The sequence below is a fragment of the Strix aluco genome, chromosome 9 (assembly GCF_031877795.1).
Source record: "Strix aluco isolate bStrAlu1 chromosome 9, bStrAlu1.hap1, whole genome shotgun sequence".
NCBI classification, from domain to species: Eukaryota; Metazoa; Chordata; class Aves; order Strigiformes; family Strigidae; genus Strix; species Strix aluco.
In genome coordinates, this window is record NC_133939.1 from 2,811,859 (window position 1) to 2,832,682 (window position 20,824).

General features: G+C 46.4%; 3 protein-coding genes across 7 annotated transcripts in view; 2 read left to right on the top strand and 1 right to left on the bottom strand.

The window, feature by feature from the left end:
* Positions 1-123: 123 nt before the first annotated feature.
* Positions 124-5,774, top strand: PIGX (phosphatidylinositol glycan anchor biosynthesis class X). The gene is made up of 6 exons (XM_074833416.1): positions 124-327; positions 961-1,024; positions 1,484-1,625; positions 2,557-2,770; positions 4,023-4,123; positions 5,203-5,774. The coding sequence occupies exons 1-6, from the start codon at positions 258-260 to the stop codon at positions 5,374-5,376; spliced, it is 765 nt and encodes a 254-aa protein (XP_074689517.1). The 5' UTR covers positions 124-257; the 3' UTR covers positions 5,377-5,774.
* A 132-nt stretch (positions 5,775-5,906) lies between these two features.
* LOC141927323 (uncharacterized) lies at positions 5,907-10,606 on the bottom strand. Its single transcript, XM_074834490.1, has 3 exons — positions 10,288-10,606; positions 8,984-9,160; positions 5,907-6,588 (listed from the first exon to the last, which is right to left on the bottom strand). The coding sequence occupies exons 1-3, from the start codon at positions 10,604-10,606 to the stop codon at positions 6,440-6,442; spliced, it is 645 nt and encodes a 214-aa protein (XP_074690591.1). The 3' UTR covers positions 5,907-6,439.
* The window catches only part of PAK2 (p21 (RAC1) activated kinase 2), a 48,031-nt gene continuing 37,310 nt past the window's right edge, over positions 10,104-20,824 (top strand). Inside the window, exons 1-3 of one of the 5 annotated variants that reach the window (XM_074833406.1) lie at positions 10,133-10,271; positions 10,672-10,780; positions 19,362-19,428. The gene's annotated coding sequence lies outside the window, so the exon portion shown is untranslated. Of the gene's footprint in view, positions 10,272-10,671; positions 10,781-19,361; positions 19,429-20,024; positions 20,063-20,824 lie in introns of those variants that run through there. The other 4 variants (XM_074833407.1, XM_074833409.1, XM_074833405.1 and 1 more) reach the window with 4 other exon arrangements.

Consider the following 20,824-nt stretch of genomic DNA (forward strand, 5'->3'; position numbering starts at 1 on the left):
CGGCCGCGCCGCCGCGCCCTTGCGCCGAAGGCCCCCTCCGGGCTGCCCACGCTAACGCCTGTGGGCCGCGGCGGCGGCTGGCCGGGCACTGCCTCTGCGGACCCGCGCACCGGTTGGGGACAGCGGCGACGCTGAAGCGCCGAGGCAGCGTTTAGCGGCGGGTCCGGCGGCGGCGCGGAGCGAGGGGCGGATAGGCGCCGCGGGGTCAGGCGGGCCTCCTGGGCGCCCGGACCGGGGCCGTGCGGAGTGGGCCCGCCATGGCGGGCGGGCGGCGGCGGGGTGAGGCGCTGCTCCGCGCCGGGCTGGCCGCGCTCCTCTGCGTCCTCCGTAAGTGCCGGCCCGGCCTGGTGGAGGGGTCGGGGGAAAGCGGACCCGCGGGCAGCTCCCTGCGCTTCCCGCTGCTGCGGGACCGGGGCTGGGTGAAGGCGGCCAGGCGGCCCCGGGCCTGGGCGGAGGAGGTGAGGGCCTTCCCCCTCGCTTAGAGCTCGGCCGAGCCGAGGCTCCGGGCGGTGCTGGGTGATGACAAACGGCCGGGCTGTGTGTCAGGAAACATCGGGGCGGGGCAAACGGCCTCCGCGAGTGGCCGTACTGCGGCCACCGCGCCTCCGCGGCTGCTTAATCCAGCACCGGGGCTCGCGTTGTACTGACACCAGCCGGTCCGAGCCGCGTCGTTCGGGCTTTTATCTTGTAAATATTTATTTACACGAGTGTGGAGCGGTGTGCGCCTGCTCGTTTGTAGGGCTGGGTTCTGGGTTTGGGAAGCAGGGCTCAGTCAGTGACCTAAGAAACCTCTTCTGCTGTTGATCTCAGTGCGATGCTGCTTCCCTTCTGCTGTGAGAGGTTTTGCAGATGATGTCTTCACAGGTTATACGACTCTGCTTGTTAAAGTTGTCTGCCCGTGTGTGGTAATTACGTGTGCTATTCTGTAAACACTGTTACTCGTTTGTTCTGTTATCTCAGATGTGCAGGCTGCTTGTCAGGATGCCACTGTCACGCAGGAGCTTCTGAAAGAGGGGTTTCACAGGTGAGCTGTCACCCTGGCGCCGCATCAGAATAATGCGCCGGGTAATTTTACGTGTGAAGAAGCTTCTCTTCTAATTCGTGCACAGTTGTATCAGCTCACTGAGCCGTGATCTGTAGGCATGGCTAGGCACTAGGAATGTATTAGCACGATCAAGTAATTAACAATTACAAGCTATAATGTAGGAGGAGCAAGAGGTCCCTTTCTAAGATCTAGGTGGAGGCCGTTGGTGTTCTGAGAAGTTAGCAAAGAAGTGAAACTTCATTTTGATCATGGATGTCGAGTTAGGATGAACTACATCATCTTAAGCAGAGAAGGACACCATGGCTTGGCAGAGAACTGCTTTCTGAGTTTGTCACACAGAGCACACAAGAGCTGCGTCTCATCTCTGTGTGTTTGGGAGCATGTCTCTATCTTTTGAAGTGTGGGTAGAAAGATTTTGCTTCTGTTGCTTGTTTGAAGGGACCTGCTGGTGAAGGTAGAACTTGGTGTAGTGGGGGAGGATGCAGGAGGATGCGCAGTGGCAGCCAGAACTCGTCTTCCACCAGGAATCTACGTGGATCCCTACGAGCTGGCATCGCTGCAGCGACACAATTTAACCAAGGTAACAACCCCAAAGCTAAGACATCTGGCAGTTAGTCAGATAAGGACGAGTATGCTCAGGAAGTTGTAATCTCTGGTCGTTATCTGACTCGATAATCAAGCTGATTAATTCCTTTCCCTGGAAGGAGATGTTGCACAGTAGCATCTTCGAGACATCTCATTGCATCTCTCAGCTTGATCAGCGTTGCTGGGTGCAGGGCGTTTTGTGTCGTGTGCTGCTGATATTTCTACACACAGACATGTGTTCCAGGGAGGCCCTGCTACTCTGCTCGACCCCAGATGAGCAGCTATGGTAAAAGCTGTTTGCATTGAGAAGGTGGAAGGTTAACCCCCATAAAGGAGGTGGTGGTGAGCTCTAAGTAGCGTGCTGCACATTCGGACTGAGTTGTTTCAGGGGGTTGTTTTTATCACAGCTTTCTGTGTTGCTTTCCAGTCTTTGCTTCGCATTCTGGGTAGAGAGACGTGCTAAGGCTGTGGTTTTAAAGTAATCTCCTTAGGTAATTAATTGAGTTAAAACGTGGATGCAAAGACTCTGGGCAACTTCTGCTGTTGGGATGCTTGGGATGGCCGTGCTTATACATGTCATTAAGCTAATGCCTCTTAGGTTTGGCTGTAGGCATGGTTGCACTGTAAACTTTTCACACGTAAGAATCACTCACTGTAGAGGGACTTAAAAAGTTATTTTGGAACAGCTTAAGGACAGAATTTCCGACTTGATCTTCCTGACCACAAAATCAGGCGCAATGTTAGACGACAAAATGAGAAAAATAGTTTTTCCTTCTGATGCTGCAGTAGGTTACTGCAGCAGACAGTGGCCTCTTCAATCCCAGAATCATGCACAAAACGTTCATACATTATTTTTTTTTTCCCCCACATCCCTCCCTTGTGTTGATTCTGATCGCAACCACATCTGTATCTTTCTCCACTTGCAGGTGGTGTTAATTCCTGATGTTGTTGATGTGGAGGCTCCTGAGTACTTGGCCACAGATCATCTTGTTCTCCTGTACATGGAACCCGACCCTCAGTGCTCTCGCTGTTTTAGAGCTGCTTTGCCAGTGCACGGGCGGTACCACCGGCCAGCAGAAGAGAGTGAGGAAGCGTTGGTTGTTCTGAAGAGCCCGGAAGTACTGGTCTGCTGCTGTGACAGTGAGAGTCTCATTACCTGCTCTTTTGGGGAGAGAGGAATAACTGTGGGCAATCCGGAGCTTGGAATCTGGTTCTGTGTTTCTCTTCCGGAGATGGAGCTCTGAGCAGTCATGTGAAGATAGTGGCCCTGATAAAGACCACATTGTCTTCCTCTTTGAATGCTGCTGCTGCCTGACCAAAGGCAGATTAATTGTCAACAGACTTCTTGGTGTTGCGCTGCTGCTGTTGTACCCTTGTGCTGTAGCGGGCTGTTTGGGCTCTTTTGCCTGAAAGCGTTGGCAGTTGGTCAGTTTGTCACAATCCCGGCAGGCCCTGGCTTGTTAAAGGTCAGCTGCTCAGACTGCTTTCCACAGCGTTTCTCTTGGCAGCTGAAGCCGTGCAGGGTGTATTTAATATTCACTATCACGTATTTAGAGTAATCAAAGTGTTCTGATGGTTTCTAACATTCTGCATTCCCTACATATAAGGGGGGACCGTAGAAAACTGTGTGCCTGAAGGTTAGAATGGTTGGAGTCTCAGACAACCATGAAACAAGAACCTGATATCCATTGTCAATGAATATTTCAAATTGCATGAACAATGAAATCCTACATTTTTGCTACAAATCGTAATTACTTTCACAAAATTATTCTTGCTAGCTGCCAAGTCAAATGTGCTAATGATTCTCAGCTCCTTTATCTTCACTTGTGCATTATTTGAGCAGTGATTTTCTGGGATAGACTTAGGGGCAGAGGAGACTGCCTGGTCAATTAAAAAAGGGGTGTGAATTCTTCCCATTTTTCTGCCATATTTACTACTTATGAGCAGGAAAACATTTATTATTTATATGCAAGCTTTTAAAGCATCAGAGGGGAGTTCTTGCATGTGCCAACAGGAGGCCAACATGAAGAAATGGAAGAATGACTTCTTTGTTTTGGGGGAAATTATAACTGTATGGCTAAAGTTGAGGCCCATGATGAATTCTTTGCCCTGTTAAGGACAGAAGGGCCAAGATACCACACAGGTGAGAGTCTTTCTTGGGTACCTACTGTATCAGGAAGGGAAGAGTTGCAAAGTTCATGGAAAGGACTGCCTGGCACCCCTGGGACTGTGCAGATTAGCTGGCACATTTCTGTCAGTGCTGTTTCACCTATTGGCTTTCAGGGATCCTGTTAAGTTGCTGTGGAGGAAAGATACCTCATTTGAAAAATTCTTGCTGGCGATATTGTTTCACCCCGTGTGGATCTTGCTGATGCATTAATGTCTCCCGTAGATCGCCTCTCAACAGAGTGTTGGAAACCTGCTGAAGTGGAAGCTCCCTGTTCGGGCAAAACCGGCGGTGCCTGTCAGTGGTACAGCGTAACACACAAACCTGTGAGTTCTCAGTGCTGGTGGGAATTCGTGGTTCTCATTTAACAATTGCTGCCTTTTTTCTGTGATTAGCAGCTTCCATAGCACAGGAGTTAATCAGTAAAAGACTAGTTGTGTGATTCCTCTTTAGGGAGGCTCCCTTCTTCCTTTCTGAGCAGCTTTTAGTGGGTGTTATCCTGCCCTTCTGGTGTGCTTGTAGTCACTCTGTGCTCTTCTAGTCCTTTATGGCAGCTGCTCTCCTCCCCATTTTTAAATAGTTTTCTTGGAATTCTAGGATATAATTGGCAGTGGTCAAATTAAGAAAGGTCTTTGCAAAATAGGTGCTTCAGAGCAGTAACGAGGTGGAAAACTACTTTATGATCTATCTAAAGGAGGGGTAACACCCTGAAGATTGAAGAGATAGCATCTTAAAAAAAGGCCATTTCTGTTTGTTTGGTTGTTATCTGATTGGCTAAGTGTCTAGGAAGAGGTAAAGTTTCTTTATTCTGTGTTCAAAACCAAGGAAAGTTGGATCTTTAGTGTGGTCAACAACTTGCCTTTGATACTTGAAAGGGTCGCAGTAGCGTAGAGATTCAGAAATAAGACTGATTTGTTTCATAACAAATCTGTTGTTTTTGTAACACATGTGCCTTCCTATATTTAAGATACCTGCAGACATCTGGGGTATCTGCAGCTCTTGTCCGGAAACATTTTGGAGCTTTCTGCATCACAGAGAAACCAAGTAGTTTTTTGGAGAAAGCTGGCTTCTCAGTGATCCCAGAAATGCTCGTTCTGAGAGCTTCTCTCTTCCATGCTGTGTTACATACATGTCCTCAATGGCAAGCCTGTTGTAAGAACAAAGATACGAAGGATAGAAATGGCTACCATTTAAAATGGTAGCAGTTACATTTACTGAGCTTTGTACTGTGGGAGCGGCTGGTGCTCCATTTGCTGTGATGTCCATCTTGGTTTCGATTTCGAATCCCAGAGGAAGCCTTAGCAAAGGGCTAATTAAACAGTGGTCTGGTTACTAACCCTTTAAGTTGCGGTCAAAAAGAAATAGCTTGTTAAATGCGTGTAATCCATTTATTTTTTCTTTGTAGGTGTATGAGGAATTGATTCTACAGGTTCCAGTGGGGCTCAGGCAACACAGTTTGTTAGTGTGTGTCGTGACTCTTCTTGCCACGGTGCTCTGTTCCAGTCTGATTCTTGCAGCTGTATGCAAATATGGACACTTCTCCCTGGTGACCTGCTCAGAACAAAGAAATACGGAATGACTGACCTTCATCCAGCAAAACCAACTGAATACTGCTTCAGCTTCCTAAATGAATCCTATTCTGCTGTTATTTGTATCTTGTTAATGTGCGAGGGTCCCATAACGGGTAGTAGTTCCCTTGGCCTAATTCTTACAGACACCTTTCACACACCATAAGGCTGTTTTAGTGTGCTGTCAATAGACAAAGCAGGTGGAGGGGAGGAATAACGCTGCAAAAAACTGGCAGGACTGCCGCGGTCTCGGTGCTGATTCCCTCCCCCTGGCCCAGAGCCTGCTTCGGCTACAGTGTTGTGTCTTCCAGAAGTGTTTGTATTTCTTTAATTTAAACCAACGTGCTCAGGGATTGGTTATTAAGGGTATGAAAAATGTTATCCAGCCATTAAAATTTCTGAATTTTAAGCTTGTTGTCCAGGTGGGTTACATATGAATTTGTGAAGAGACATTCTGTGCTTACCTGGGACAGGACAAGGCTTATCTCTCCCATCTAATCTCTTCCATTCTAATCCCTCCCATTCTAATAACTGGGAGAGATTGGCTGTTCTTTGTCAAATTAGACCTGAAAGTGTTTAGAAAATTTGAAAGAAATTTCACCCTATTATTTCAGAAGTGGAAAGAATAACCCTTGGAAGGTGGAAGCTGGTGAAAAGATATTAACTAGAAGCAAATATTTAGGAGACTTGCATTCAGCCATCAAAACAGCTGATAAATACAAGGAAATGGAGAGGAAATTACTTCATGGAAAACCTGAATTGCTCTGGATTGACCAAAGTGCTCTGTTGCTGTTTCTAATTGTCAGTAGGTGGCATTGTGAGTTTACGGTAACTCCTGGGAACTGTTGGTGGAGAAAATAGATTTTATTCCCTATAAGCTGAGAGCTAGTGAAAGCAGGTGATTGGGGGAGTGCGTGTGCGAGGGGGATCAATGAAAACTCTGGTTTTCAAATTTTGTCCTCCTTCTGAGGGCTCTGTGTGCAGCTGAGACTTCTCATCAGCAGAATCGTCCTTTCATCACTGTCCAGCTGTAGCTTCAGGATCCGTTGGGCATCTTTCTGCTTCTGCTGGAATTCAATAGAGAGCTCGTCTTGTGACTTCGCCCACGACAGGTTGGTGAGTGCTCTGACACTGGGCTCTTGTTTTCCCTTCACTGCTGAATGATGACGGCTGCGCCAGTACTTCATCTGCTACCTCAGAGGAGTCATGCCCTGCATCTGCATCTGCTTGGGGGAAGGGAGAAATTAAAGAGAACAATTGCAGAGAGATTTGGCGGCCTGTTTAACCACAGCAGGGCTGTGGACCAGTATTGTAACGCTTGTCTCTGAGAGGGATTCTTAATTCCCAGAGTTGACTTTGCTCTTGTGCTCTCTCTCTTGCGCAGGTAAGTAATTATCTGTTGCAGTCTGACCCTTGGAATGTCAATGTCCCAGATTGCCACTCAGCTCTGGCAGATCTTTATCACCTGAAAGCTCACAGGTTTTTTTAACATCGGAGAACACCAGTTGAAAATCACAGGTTGAATTCCTTAGCTAAAGCAAGCTGCTCGATATCATAGCCTAGTGAAGGGAAATGGTGGTGTTGTTTGGACAAACGAAAAATACGGCAAGTGGCAAAAATAGACAAGTGGATGATTTGGAAATCTGTACGAGTGAGGATGTGGGAATGGAAACCCACATTAGTGGTAAGATGCTGTAAGAGAAACTGAGGCAGGAAGGGCTTGAATTACAGGGGGCTTAGTGCTGTCAATAATGAAATAATTGACTTCGGGACAGTTTGAATGTGCACCTCTCACTTTGGTTGGCGCGTGGCTCACTAAGTGTATCTAAAATTCATCAAGATCACACTGATAAGCTTTTCAGCTGCACTTGAGTAATACTGATTCTGAGTAATGTAAAATATGAGAGAAATCGCAGAACTTCTCAATGGATGGTTTTTGTTATGGCAAATAGCAAACATTTGCTGCTTTTAAATCCATAGCATTTGTATTATAAATATGGTAGACAAGGGTTTTTTTTAAAAAATTGTTAATACGTCTAATAACTATTAAGTACAAAGGAATTTGCCAGTTAAACTTTCTCACCCGTACCAGAAACTACTGTCATTAAGTAAGCCCTGCATTTAGCATGCCCTGATGGTGTGCCAGATGCAGGAGGGTGCAGGTGCCAGCCCTACAGGGATCACTGGCAGATATGGAGGATGAGCCATAAGGCAGTCATTTCCTTGGGGAAAAATTCTGGCAGCTTTGGAGACAGAAATGAGGTGGCTATGAGCTCTTAGCAAGAGACGAGATACAAGGGATGGACACAAACATATCCATCGTTAGTGTCTGTAAGGACTGAATTGGAGCAATAAAAGGGGGAGGAGCTAGGGTGTTAAAGGCCTTGTTAGGAGTTAAGACTTTCTGAATCATGAATGGGTATAACAAAACTAAACCAAATCAAAACCCTCCCACATTTTTTAAAAAGGTGTGCCTGAGAAGGGAGACAGAAGACTGGGAGGGGGTAAGGATTTTGAGAAAATTTGGAGCAGGAGCACATGTCGTACGAGGAGCGGCTGAGGGAACTGGGGGGGTTTAGTCTGGAGAAGAGGAGGCTGAGGGGAGACCTCATGGCCCTCTACAACTCCCTGAAAGGAGGGTGCAGAGAGGGGGGATGAGTCTCTTTAACCAAGTAATAAGTGATAGGACAAGAGGGAATGGCATCAAGTTGCACCAGGGAAGGTTTAGACATTATTAGGAAGTATTTCTTTGCAGAAGGGGTTGTTGGGCATTGGAATGGGCTGCCCAGGGCAGGGGGGGAGTCCCCATCCCTGGAGGGGTTGAAGAGTCGGGTTGACCCAGCGCTGAGGGATCTGGTGGAGTTGGGAACGGTCAGGGTGAGGTTCATGGTTGGACTAGATGATCTTCAAGGTCCTTTCCAACCTAGGTGATTCTGTGATTCTGGGTTTAGGGGTACAAGGCTGAAGCATCGAGGAGAAGTAAGATTACCTTATAGGGAAGGAAAATAGAGCTGAGGGAGGTGTGAAATTCAGAAACCTGTGTGGTTTCTTGAGAGGTACATGCAGAGATGAATTAGCAAAAGCTTAATCCTGGGAGGATCGAGTGCAGAGTTGAGTCAGAATGGGAAAGTAACAAAGCAATGTGCAAAGAGAAGCGAAGCTGATGGCCTTGCCCGCAGAAGGAAGCAGATCAGAGCAGGCCACAGCAGGGTCACTGGAGTACTGTTCTGAAATAAGGCAGGTCTGTAGGGGCAAGTTTTCTGTGACCATTGGCTCTGCAGTGATTCTGTGAAGAGCAAGAGAGAAGAGAGCCGGCAAGTGTTGGCTGAAAACAATAGAAGCTGGAAAGTCTGATTTGCACTCTTTGCACCTGGACCCCTATGGAAGTTCGAGGCCTTAGTGGAAGCCTGCTACTTTCCCCCAAGACCTTTATGAAGAGGAGCTGCCTGATGCATGTTCTTCTCCTTCTGAAAGACAAATCGGATGCTGCTTCAAGCCTGGACTGACAGAGGAGGTAAGGCCCAGGCTGCAGGGCAGGTAGATGCTTGGGGAACTCATCTGGAAGATTAAGTGTATCATCACAGGAGTTTTGGGGGAAGAAGTCTTGAGGGTACATACACTGCTTTCTTAGCTGTGTAACCGCTGCACTTCTTGGATCCTGGGCATCTGAGTGGTGGCTTTGGTCACTGATGGTAGGAAGTGGCAACATGGAAAGCTGCTGTGTCCTGCTGCTGCAGCTAACGCACGCTGCTGTCACCGGTAATGCCGAACCCTGAGCCGTGGGGACTTCGGGACCTGAGAAGTTGGTGGGAGAAGGGTTAATTTGTTGTCAGCTGTGTTGATACAAAAATGAGCCCCTTCCAGTACCTTCAGGGCAAGAGGAAGAGCGAGCATAGCACAGAGGAGGCACATCAAGGATGAGCACCGTGGTGCTCTCAGACACCCTTCCCAACCTCCTGGTCAGAGTGGGCCGGCTGCCACCAGCCCTGTCACCTCAGGGAGCCGGGGCAGGCCTCGAGGAGACACTGCAGCACGGCATGAAGCCACTGAGCTGTGTCCAACTGGTTTTCCTCGTGAAATGAAGCACTGAGGAAGTAACCTCACATTTAAATGCCTGAAGATGGAAGCGAGGCGTGAAGAAAGAGCCAGATTAGAAGCAGTCTGCATCTGGCTTTTATAAGAGTCGGGTTGACCCAGCGCTGAGGGATCTGGTGGAGTTGGGAACGGTCAGGGTGAGGTTCATGGGTGGACTGGAGGAGCTTCAAGGGCTTTTCCAACCGAGATGATTCTGGGATTGTGTTTTAATAGGGCGGTAAGCTTTTGCCCCTACAGCTGGCTATACCCCACCGCCCTAGAAAAAAAACCATGTTCCGTATATGAAGCTTCGATGACCTGAAAACAGCACCGCTGTGCCTTGGGCGTGAGGATGAGGGGGCTAAGGAGGCCCTGAGCCGCGGTGCCCCGTGCCTCTCCTCCTCCCGTCCCAGCCGGGGCCCTACCCGGCCCTCAGGGGTGGGGCTGGGACGGTGATTCCCCGGCGCGGGCACTGCCCCGAGGCCCCTCAGGCCCCGGCCCGGGCCCGCTGCGACGCACCGGCCCCGCGCTGCCCTCAGCGACGCGAGGGCCGGGCCGGGCCGGGCCGCGCCTCCCATGAGCCCCCGCGCGCGGCCGCCATTTCCTGCGCGGGCGCGGTGCCCGCCGGGAGTTGGAGTCGCGTGGGCGGCGCCCCGCCCCCGCCCGCCCTCGCGGGCTGTGGCCACGCGCGGCGGTTCCGCTTCCCCCTCCGGCTCCTGCCGCCGCCGCCTCGGTGGGTCCCGCCGCCGCCGCCATTGCCGAGGCGCCGTGTGGCGGCCGCGCCCCGCTCAGCCCGTCCGTCCCCCGAGGCGGCAGGCGCCGCCCCAGCCCGGTGAGTCCGCTCCCACCTGCCGGCCGCGCCTTCCGTCCTTTGTGGAGTCCGCCGGGCCGGGCCTGCGGCGGGCAGCGAGCTCGGGGCGGCGGCTCCCTCCACACCCCCCCTCCCCTCCTTCCCCTCACGGCGCTTCCGGCAGCGCGGCCCCGCTGTCCCTGTGGCGTCAGGCACCGAGTGCTGCCGGCCCGGCCGGGCCGAGGGCGCCTCGCCTGGTCCGGCTTCGGGAGGGCGGTGGTGCGGGACCGGAGCTCGGCCCCGGCTTCCTGCGGGCCTCGGTGGGCCCCGCCTCGGCCCCCCCCCGCCCCCGGGAGTCCCCCCCACGGAGGGGACATCGCCGCCCTGGGGGTCTCTTAAGCCTTGGGAAACTGGTTAAAACCTCATTAATCTCGGGGGGAAGACATCGCTGTGGATATTGCTGTTCTAAATCCTCACGGAAAAAAATCTTTAAATACCGAAGCGGAGCGCAGAGCCCTCCCCGTCCCACGCCGCGAGTGCAGGCGATGCAGGTATTGCGGCAGGTTGTTCAATGCATCCGTTGGCTTTGCAGCCGCTGTGATGCCTGGATTGCGTTCGCCCGCGTCTTTCCAGTGCCAGTTAAAAACTGTTGCTCTTTGTGCACCTCACCTGCTTGTTCTTTCTTCTCCCTGTGTTTTCCGCTTTATTTTTGTTACCGCTTTTTGTATTTATTCTGTAAAAGCCACGCAGGACAGTTTAGTTGTTTAATGGTAAGCTGTTCAGGGAGAATAAAGTTGGTTTTAGCCTGGTACATGTGAGCAAGTGCCTAAAGGTTTGTTCATTGCTTTCAAGGAGCAGTGTGGCACTTCGCCTGCGCTGCCTTACGGTGAGCGAAGACAATCCAGATATTGCAGCATTTTAATAATCATTATTTTGGAGGTCTTGCAGTAATAGCAATGTTAGGTGCAATTCAAACACGGCGTATTGTGGGGGGTTTTATCTTCTTATTTCTGTCTTTCTCTTTTTTTTTTTTTTTGTTTTTTTTTGGTGTCTTTTATACTTGAAAAAGTGGGCCTGCTCTTGTGAAAGTCTAGCATGTACTTTCCAGTATGGAGTGTCCTCACAAGGTGAGCCCTGGATTGGCACCTCCCTAAAAAGCTGGGGACTAGCTACTACGTGATTTAGTTTCTTCGTTTAGGAGACAGAAGTAATTTAACTTACAGAGATATCGTGGAGGAAGGAAGGTTAAGAAATGTCCATGTGTAACCAAATGAGCTGTTCCAGTTTTATGTTACCAGAGAACTTGACAAATCAGTCACTTCATTATTACAGACTGAAATAGAAGCAACATAGAAATGTAAAAACACAAAAGCTCTGAGTTTTTGAGTAGTATCTTTAAGATAATAGGGGCACTTTAAAAAAAATTCACTGAGTAATGTTTTAGAGGAAGGAAAACCTTACTTTAAAGTTCACTGGTTGGATATTTTCAGTTCTTGAGGTCAGAACAAAAAGGCTTGAGAAAGACAACATGCAAGAAGACCTGAGTTACTTTAATTTGTATGTGGAATTTGACTCGGTGTCGTGCAGACACAGTTGTTAAAACAAAAATGTTGGTCTGTTAAATGGGGAATAATGCCTCTATCTATATATCTTGCACTTTTTAGCACGGTGCACTGTGTTTTGGTGCATCTGAGGCATGTACTCTCTGAGCTGCTGTACGGCAGCTTGTCAGAGGGTGATTTACTGGGATGAAATTTGTACCGAGTTACAATTTGGACGTTTGGCCAACTGGGGGAGTTTCTTTCCAGAGGCACCTGCTCCTGTTCCCGCTCTGGGATGGATGCTGGAGTGGATGGGTGAATGCTTTGACCATGTATGGCAGGTCTAATCTTGTGCTTATTTTAAAATGTATCCCTTTAAAAACTTATGCATGCTGGTGTTGTTTAAGTCAGCCTTTTGGTTAGGGTTAAAAGAGAAAATTATTCAAGCACCTTTGGTTTCTAAATAGCTTTAAGTGTTAAGGGTATTGATGCTGCAGATTCTGTTCTTGTGATGGTATGAAAAGCCCTAGGGATCCGAATCTAGGTCTGTTTATTTTATTAATAAGAGATGCTTCTGTTTCAGAGTTCTTGTATCAGTCTTGGGTTTGGTGGTTTGTTTTTTGTTGCGTGGGTTTTCTTGGTTTTTTGGGTTTTTTTACCTTTTCTCTGTTTTCTGCATTAGGAGGTTTCTGAGGCACTGAGAGCTTCCCTGCAAGTTTTGCGCCAGTATATTCTTGTTTCCTGCAACGTGCACATTTATTGACATGTCTGTGTGGCAACCACAACAAAGAAAAAGCTGTTTGTTCTGAAAACAACCCCTAGCTAAAGAGATGCTGTTCTAGACAGCTGGGCTGAGTGATAACACCAGGGAGAGATGCAAGTCCTGGGGTCAGAAACTGGGACACAGACAGAAAGCTTTGAGAGTGAGTTGATTCACCAAAGTGTCCAGGAGGAGAAGGTAGCAGAGACAGGGTGATGGGGACAGCAACGGGAAGGAGAGGTCTTCAGCAACCACGGACCATGTATTAGCATGCATTGTATTTCTGCTGGCAGTTGGGAGAGGCAGCTGAGTTGCCAAAAGGCGGCAACTGTGGAGCTTTCCCTTCTTTTTCTAGAAATGTAGTTGCTATGATCACTTCTGCTCTGTCTTGTCAAAGCAGAGGTGCTCTCTCGGACTAGGAGAGAGATTCAGAAAGGCTGCAGCAAGCTCAATTTTTAGTTTTCCAAGGAGGTACCTCCTTCCTAAATTGAAATCAGACTGTCTGACCCAAAACTTTGAGGGAGCTTTGCAATTGTACAATGTCTTGGAGAGGTTTCTGTACCTGCTGTGGTAGTAACAGTAACTGAGCGTAACTTTTCAGTTTAACATTGTAAATGCTGAGGTTACCATTTGCCCTCTGAAGTGCAGTGCTGCTGAAGATAACTAATCACTCCGAGCATGTGGGTGCCAGGCCGAGCTACCAGGTTGGCTCTCGGAAATGATAGAGCAGCGCTTGGCCAATGCTGGATTGATTCTGCACCTCAGCAAGGTCAGTTTGACCAGGGAAGCACAAGGGAGGAGACTGCACCTCCTGAGAGCTTTCAGTATTTGCAGCACTTTGTTAGACAAAAATCAGTGTTTTCTCCAGCCTTCTGGCATAGCGAGGCCATAGTGCAAGAGGGGACACTCTGGACTCTCTGTGATGAAGTGAGGGCAGCCGTGCTTGTTCAGGGGAACGGTTTTGAAGGCAGAACCAGTTTTGAAGGCAGTTTCCTTTTAGCAAGGAAACGCTGCAGCATTCCCTGAAGGCCTTAAGGATGCTTATTGTGCTTTGCTGTTTGGAATTAGAGTGTCTTGAGGTTGCTATCTTGTAAGATTTTTAGAAAGCTCTTATTTGTATTTAAATGCATGTGGCAAGAGGTAGCAGACGTTTTCAGGTGAGAATAAGAGATCTCGTAGTGACCGACCTAACTGGGGCCCAGACTGCGAGGTGCAGATTGAGCTTACTGTTTGTATTCAAGCCTTACTTCACTGTTCAGGGTTTATGAGATCTCGGAGCGTGATTTCACATAAATTTGTGCCTTACTTTAACTGGAAAATACACACTTTAGTGCTTGTATTTTGACTGGTGTAGTGGACAGTGTCAGTCACCGAGAGCTGCAAATGCTGGTTTTGGTTCCAATTCTGTATCTGACTTGCCAGTTTTTTAAGTCAATCATTCTTTCTGTTTTCTCAGCTTCCTTCTGTTTTCTCAGTTGGGAAGGGGGATTAATCAGGCTTTGAAAATGTCTCACCTGGCAGGCAGGCAGAGATGTAAACATTAGGAACATGCCTTAAAATTGACAGGAGTTTAATTTTTGCTGTTTAGATAAATTTTGGGTGATTAGACACACTATCTGTGAATTCCTTATGCTTTCAAAAGGCTGAGGTTACAGTATATGGAAATGCTTCACAAATCGGTGAGGCTTCTTTTTTCTTTTTTCTTCAGGCGAAACAAGTGCATTTTGAAATTCTCAAACTGATGGTTTGAGAATTAAAAAGTGTTGATCTGCTTGAGGTAGGGAGGCTCTGCAGAGGGATCTGGACAGGGTGGAGCGATGGGCAAAGGCCAGCTGTAGGAGTTTCAATAAGGCCAAATGCCGGGTTCTGCCATTGGGCCACAACAACCCCCAGCAGCGCTACAGGCTTGGGGAGGAGTGGCTGGAGAGCTGCCAGTCAGAGAGGGACCTGGGGGGGGATTGATAATGAGCCAGCAGTGTGCCCAGGTGGCCAAGAAGGCCAATGGCATCCTGGCTTGTATCAGCACCAGTGTGGCCAGCAGGGACAGGGAAGGGATCTCACCCCTGTGCTCGGCACTGGTGAGGCCCCCCCCCAATGAGTGGGTTCAGTTTTGGGCCCCTCACTCCAAAAAGGCCATTGAATGACTCGAGTGTGTCCAGAGAAGGGCAACGGAGCTGGTGCAGGGTCTGGAGCACAGGTCTGATGGGGAGCGGCTGAGGGAACTGGGGGGGTTTAGTCTGGAGAAGAGGAGGCTGAGGGGAGACCTCATGGCCCTCTACAACTCCCTGACAGGAGGGTGCAGAGAGGGGGGATGAGTCTCTTGAGCCAAGGAACCAGCGCCAGGACAAGAGGGAATGGCCTCAAGCTGCGCCAGGGCAGGGTCAGACTGGCTCTTAGGAAGGATTTCTTTGCAGAAGGGGTTGTTGGGCGTTGGAATGGGCTGCCCAGGGCAGGGGGGGAGTCCCCATCCCTGGAGGGGTTGAAGAGTTGGGTTGACCCAGCACTGAGGGATCTGGTGGAGTTGGGAACGGTCAGGGTGAGGTTCATGGTTGGACTGGAGGAGCTTCAAGGGCTTTTCCAACCGAGATGATTCTGTGATGTATCTAACTTCTGTTAATGAATTTCAAAATCCTTTTAAAAAGCTTCGCTTCAGCTGCTCGTGCTGTACTGGTGCTTAGAACTGCTTTAATGAACACACCTTACTAGGGAAATATAGTAGTTTTAAGACTTCTAGAAAGTATTGTGTGCTTTGTATAATAGATAGGTTGTTTTTTCCCAGAAAGAACTAAGCCCAGCATTGGTGTTGGTGTAGCTCTGGCAATGACAAGTTTTCCCAAAGTTGAATGCTTAAACAGCGTGAGTTTGCTAATGAAATACTGGATGTTGTCCTGGAAGATATGTGGTTACCTGTTGTCAACAACTGTATTATATTTGAATCTTTGGTCAGGGCTGTTCTCTCTGCCAATTAGCCAAAATTGCTTCCTATCTTTAAAGGAGTTATTTTGATAAGACAGGTTTAATTCTTTCTAATTCTGTAGTTTCATTTCAAAGAAAAGCACTGTAGGAAGGAACCAACATGTTAGGGCAACGGCAAGTGTGATTTAAAAGGGGTGTACCATGTTAAGAAAGGGATTTAACATAATGTGAACCAGAATGAGGGCAGCTGGAAGGTGTATTAAGGAATGGAAATACACTAAAAAGTCTTTCCAATTCAAATTCTACTTTTTTTCCCTGAAGTTTTCTGCTTCCTGTTTAGGTGCTGGTGTTGGATGTTTGACTCAGTGTGTACCCACAGGAGTTTGTAACTGTCAGCATACACAGGCTTTACCATAGCTTCTTTAATGAGTGAAGTTAGAGTTTTATCCAATAACATGAGGTTTATTTTAGAAAGAAATGTAATACTTTCTACTCTTAATTTGTATTTGTTCTTCATTTATGATTATTCTAGAACTGTTTTAACTAATAGAGGTATCTCTTGGACAAGAGCGAGAAAAGGCTGTTTCTGGAAGATGATTTTTAAATTCACCTTTGAACGTTTTAAGCCCTTTCCTCTTGAAAAGGCCTCTGATAAAGTGAGAACCTGAGGAATGAAACTGAAAATACCTTTTCCTTAAGCCTGTCTACTGCAGAAGGCCCTCTTTTAAAGGGGTCTTCTGGGGATTTGGGCTTCAGACAGAAGCTGGCTGGGCAGTTTCTTGTGGAAATAGTTCATTGGAAGGGGCTGAACTGAAAGTATGCTCCAGCTTGTGTATTATCTGCTTTAGGGTGTAAAAAAATAATAATTGTTTAATAAGTTACGTTAATGTTTTAAAGTGAGCAACTTTTAAAATTCTGAAACATTACTGAAAATGTAAAAGGAGAAGAAACATAAGAGTCTTTCAGTTTTTTCTTCTCTTCTAAACTGTTTGACCAATCAGGAATTCATAAGACAAGGACTTGAACATCTTTTTGCCAGGATTCAGCATATCAGAATCAAGGAAAAACAATTTCTGGCCCAATTCCAGGTGCTGCTGAAAAGGGGCTCTTTGCAATTTAGGAGGTCATGGAAAGGATCTCAGGTCACATCAGTCCGACAGCCCGGCGGCTGCCTAAAAGGCCAGCAGCAAACACTTCCTGAAGGTGCTGGAGGAGAAAGGACCAAGGGGTGAGAACAGTCATCCACACAGAGTCCCAGCTACGTGTCCGTAAGCTCTTTTTGACCGATTCACATGGAAACGTTGCTCTAAATGCACAGTTTTCCCACTGCTGTGTTGGAGTGCTGCGAGCGTGCAGAGAGATGCTTCCTAGTTTAACAGCAGCTACTTGGTGGCATAAAAAGATGTGATTTTAGTTTTGCAGCTCATGTAGTTTGGGAATACAGAACATAGCAATGGGGTTAGTGGTCAGCTCAGGCAGCTCAAAACATTAGGATCTTAGCTGAGTCATCTTCGGAACCTGGCTGACTTCCTACATGATCTTGGATGGCTGGTACCGTGTTTGCTTGCTTTGGGCCAACACGTTGATTGCAGTTTATGAAATACCTGATGTTTTATACCAGTGTTAAATAAGCAGAGTGCTTGAGATTTTTTACCAGGACATTAAGTCCACCTGCTGCGACCAATTTAGACCAGAAATACACCACTGTAAGGGTGCTGCTTGATTTTACACCTCGGTAAATATGGGAACCAGCTGTTTGGGTTGGAGGGGGAAAGGAGAGGGTCTTGCTCTCCCCTGGCCCCAAAACTGTTCCTACCTGCTCTGATGAGCTAGCACTGTGGCATCCCTGAGTCTGCCCTGATCTGCGTCAGGGAACTATACTGATGGAAAAGGAATCACTGATGTTAAACTTGGCTTGAAAATTTTGCTCGGTGATCTGACACTAACGGCCTAGTTTGTAATAGCTGGAGAGTTGTGTGTCTGGCTTTCTGCTCCTTCTGCCTTTTTCATGTGTATTTCTGAAGGAATGTTACTTCAGATCAGACAAAATGAACAAATGGGTGATTATTTGTAGATCTCATCACAAAATACTAGCATAATTTTCTATGGCATAGAAAATAGGTTTCTAATGTTGTTAAATGATTTATTACTTTGAAAGAGGCCCTTTTTTCCCTATGTATGAAATGCTAGCTGTCACTATTACAGAAATGAATTACGTGAAATGTTTGATTTTCAGAGTTGGGACTTTATCACCAAGTGTGAAATACTTAGTAAAATCTTTTCTGCTTGTCTCCTTGCTTTTTCCACTCAAGGGTGCAAGTGAAGTCCAGGATTTTCAAAGCTAGCAACAAGTACTGTTAATGTTAATCTGGTGCTAACATGCTAAGGCTCTACTAATGTCCAAGTTTACAAAGTAAGTCTTTGGTAAAGAGGGCCTTGACTGCCACAGTCAGGAAATTCATGCACGTACCTCCTCCTGATTTTTGTCCCTGGCATATTGCAAAGTATATGGCAGAGCGGTGGGATGAGGACTGTTCAGCAGTAACCAAAGCACGTGTTGGTACTGCTGGTGATTCGTTGCTTTTGTGAATGCTACTACTTCTTTCCAGCCCTTTTCTTTTTTTTTTTTTTAAGAGGGGATTGGTGTTGAGATTTTTCAGATGTAGTTTTTTTTTCCAGGTAGCTGTTGGGAATGGAAAATAAAAAGTCAGAATAGTTCAGTACAGCTGGTTTGGATGCTTTCTTTACAAGCAGGGCTGTGTGTTCTAGTGTGTGGTTCTGATGTCTTTTATTTTCTTATTTATTAATAATTATTCCATTGTAAAATATTTTACTTCTGAAAGGCATAATTCTCATTCTCCTTGGCTTGTTGTTGGAAAGTCTTACAGTGTTTTTGCAGCACAAGTGAATGTACTCATGCTTGGTAAAACTGGATTGAGTATTACTAGTGGAAGAAGTTAAGACACCTGGTAAAACTATATGATAGCACATCCACTGTAGTAAAGTTTTAGTGTCTTAGAAAAAGTAAATTAGAAAGAAGCATTGGGGAATAAACTAAAAGAATGAAGGATAAGTGGAAATACCAAGAAGAAACTACTTTAAATTTGGTTTAATTCACGGTAGTGATGATTTTATTACTCCAGAAAACCAAAATTTTTATTAACACTAACAGAACTGAAATTTTTTTTTTTCATTCCCTCATTGCTGTTAAGAGATACTTGTCAGACACGTGGTTGGTGCTGACTTTTATCTTGTAACACTTTAAGCATGACTTGTTGGGGATCCTCCTTGCCCTGGTATTGAAAATCTTTGGAAGCTAGTCTTTGGCAGTACTTTTCCACCAGGTCTTACTTGGCTAAGTGACTGGTGATGGCTGTACTTCACTTCCTTAGCCCTTCCAAAGCCCACGGGCCAAAGTGAGATGCCAGCTTTCTAAATTTAAAACCGCATCTTAACTGGAGAAATCTCTTTGTTTCAAGGATCTTGGTCAAGATTGAAAATAGATTTATCTCTTTCTCCATGTCTCTCTGATTAACTAGAGCGATTGTGTTTCCTATGCTGCTGAAAGAGCTTTCTCTTCCTAACCCTTAATAATTTTGTCGTTTTGTCAAATAACTTGTCAGTAATCCTCAACATTTGGGGTCTTAATTGTCCCCTTCTCTTGTTTATGTGTTCGTTTTCCTAAACAAGGTACAGGTATCATCAGTGCTTTCTTTTTGCCTCATACACACCAGGTCAACGGTGGATGATGGGCCATTTTGCAGTCAGCAGTGTAGTGACAGACTGGTGGAAAGCGGCTGCTCAAACTGATATTTTGTGTGCGCTTTCTTTGTTGCCAAGTTTAATGGAGATATTTATCTCTATTTTACTCTATTAAAATGGCTTACTGAAATTTGCTTCCTGTTTTCTTAACAGAATTGAAAGGACCTGAGAAAATTTTCCCTTAGATGACAAGCTTTTGGAAAGTTGACCACTTCTAAAGGTAGTATATTAGGGTTAACTTTTTCCATAGTTACAATAAGTTTTGAGAGGAGATTTTTTTTTAATTAAAAAAAAAGTGTGTTTGAATTTCATAATCACAGAATTTGTAACTCTTTCATGCTCATTTGTTGCAACAAAAATGTTTTATGCCCTCATTTGTATGTTCAGACTCACTGGTAGCAGCTAATAGTATTGTAAATAAAAGACTTGGAAGGCATAAAATTCTTGTGCTGGGTCAGGCTGTTGGATGTGTCTTGCCAAAGATGCTGACTGCAGTCTCTTCTTGATGGATATCGGCTTCAGTGTAAGGACTCTCTTAAATGGCTTTTTGGAGCTGGGATGTGGCCCAGGACTTGCTTCAGCTGTTGTCTGCAGTGCCCTGTTTTTGTAGTACCTCCAGATGAAGGAGAAGATTATCAGAGTCCTCCCTGATAGATCCTTCACCTTCCTGTGATTTAGGGCTCAGCTAGTGCTGAAGATTAAGGTAATGCTACAATGCAAGTCTTCAATTCTTGTGTCGATGGCACAGCATGAGTGATGTCTTTCTTCTGTTTTTTCTTAGATTATTACCATGCATCCCTTGCAATGGAATTAGAGCCCCTCAAATAAGTGGGGTATCTCTTATTTCTATTAGAGTAAGTAGTTTTAATTTTTTTATTGAGGTGGTATGCATGTATGTGAAGACCTTGTGGACGGAAGCCTCCATTTCATGGATGAGTTCTTATGTTTTGTAGATGGTAGACAAGGTCTGTTTTATGTGAGTTCAGTCTCATCCTTACAGACATCTTCAGATGCTTTGTAATTCCACAACTGTTACTGGAGGCGAGATAATAATGTAGAACTAGGTTTGAGAACTGCATCCTTTTTGTATATAAATGCCTGAGTGTCACAATTATGCGTTTGCTGAAGCTTTACTCTTGCTCTGAAATCTTCCCATTCTGCCCATAAGAATTTCACTCATTCTTTATTGAACGGGTACATAGTTATAACATGGTGGAGCTGGAAGGGCTACTTAAGTTTAAACTTCTCCGTGTGCTGCAGTACTGCAGCATCCTTGCCTAGAGAGCCCAGGCCTTACGGTTTATCTGTAAATGCTGATAGATAAAACACCCTAAGGAAACACTTTGAATAATAAGTTCACTAGGTTCACATTTACAGTTGCTTAACATCTTGCACAAACTGTTAGGCAACCTGATAGATAGATACCCAAAGACAACCTGTCACCAACGATAGAGACCTTTCGCACGGTGTTTGCTCTCTTCTGTATGCTTCTGTGTTAAATTCCTGTTGTAATTTGTACAATTATTTAAGTAGGTTTTTAAAGGCTTTTGCAGCTTTCTAAGTTCAATATTATCTTTTGTCAACTTTTAAAATATTATTTTAATTTGACAGCTTCC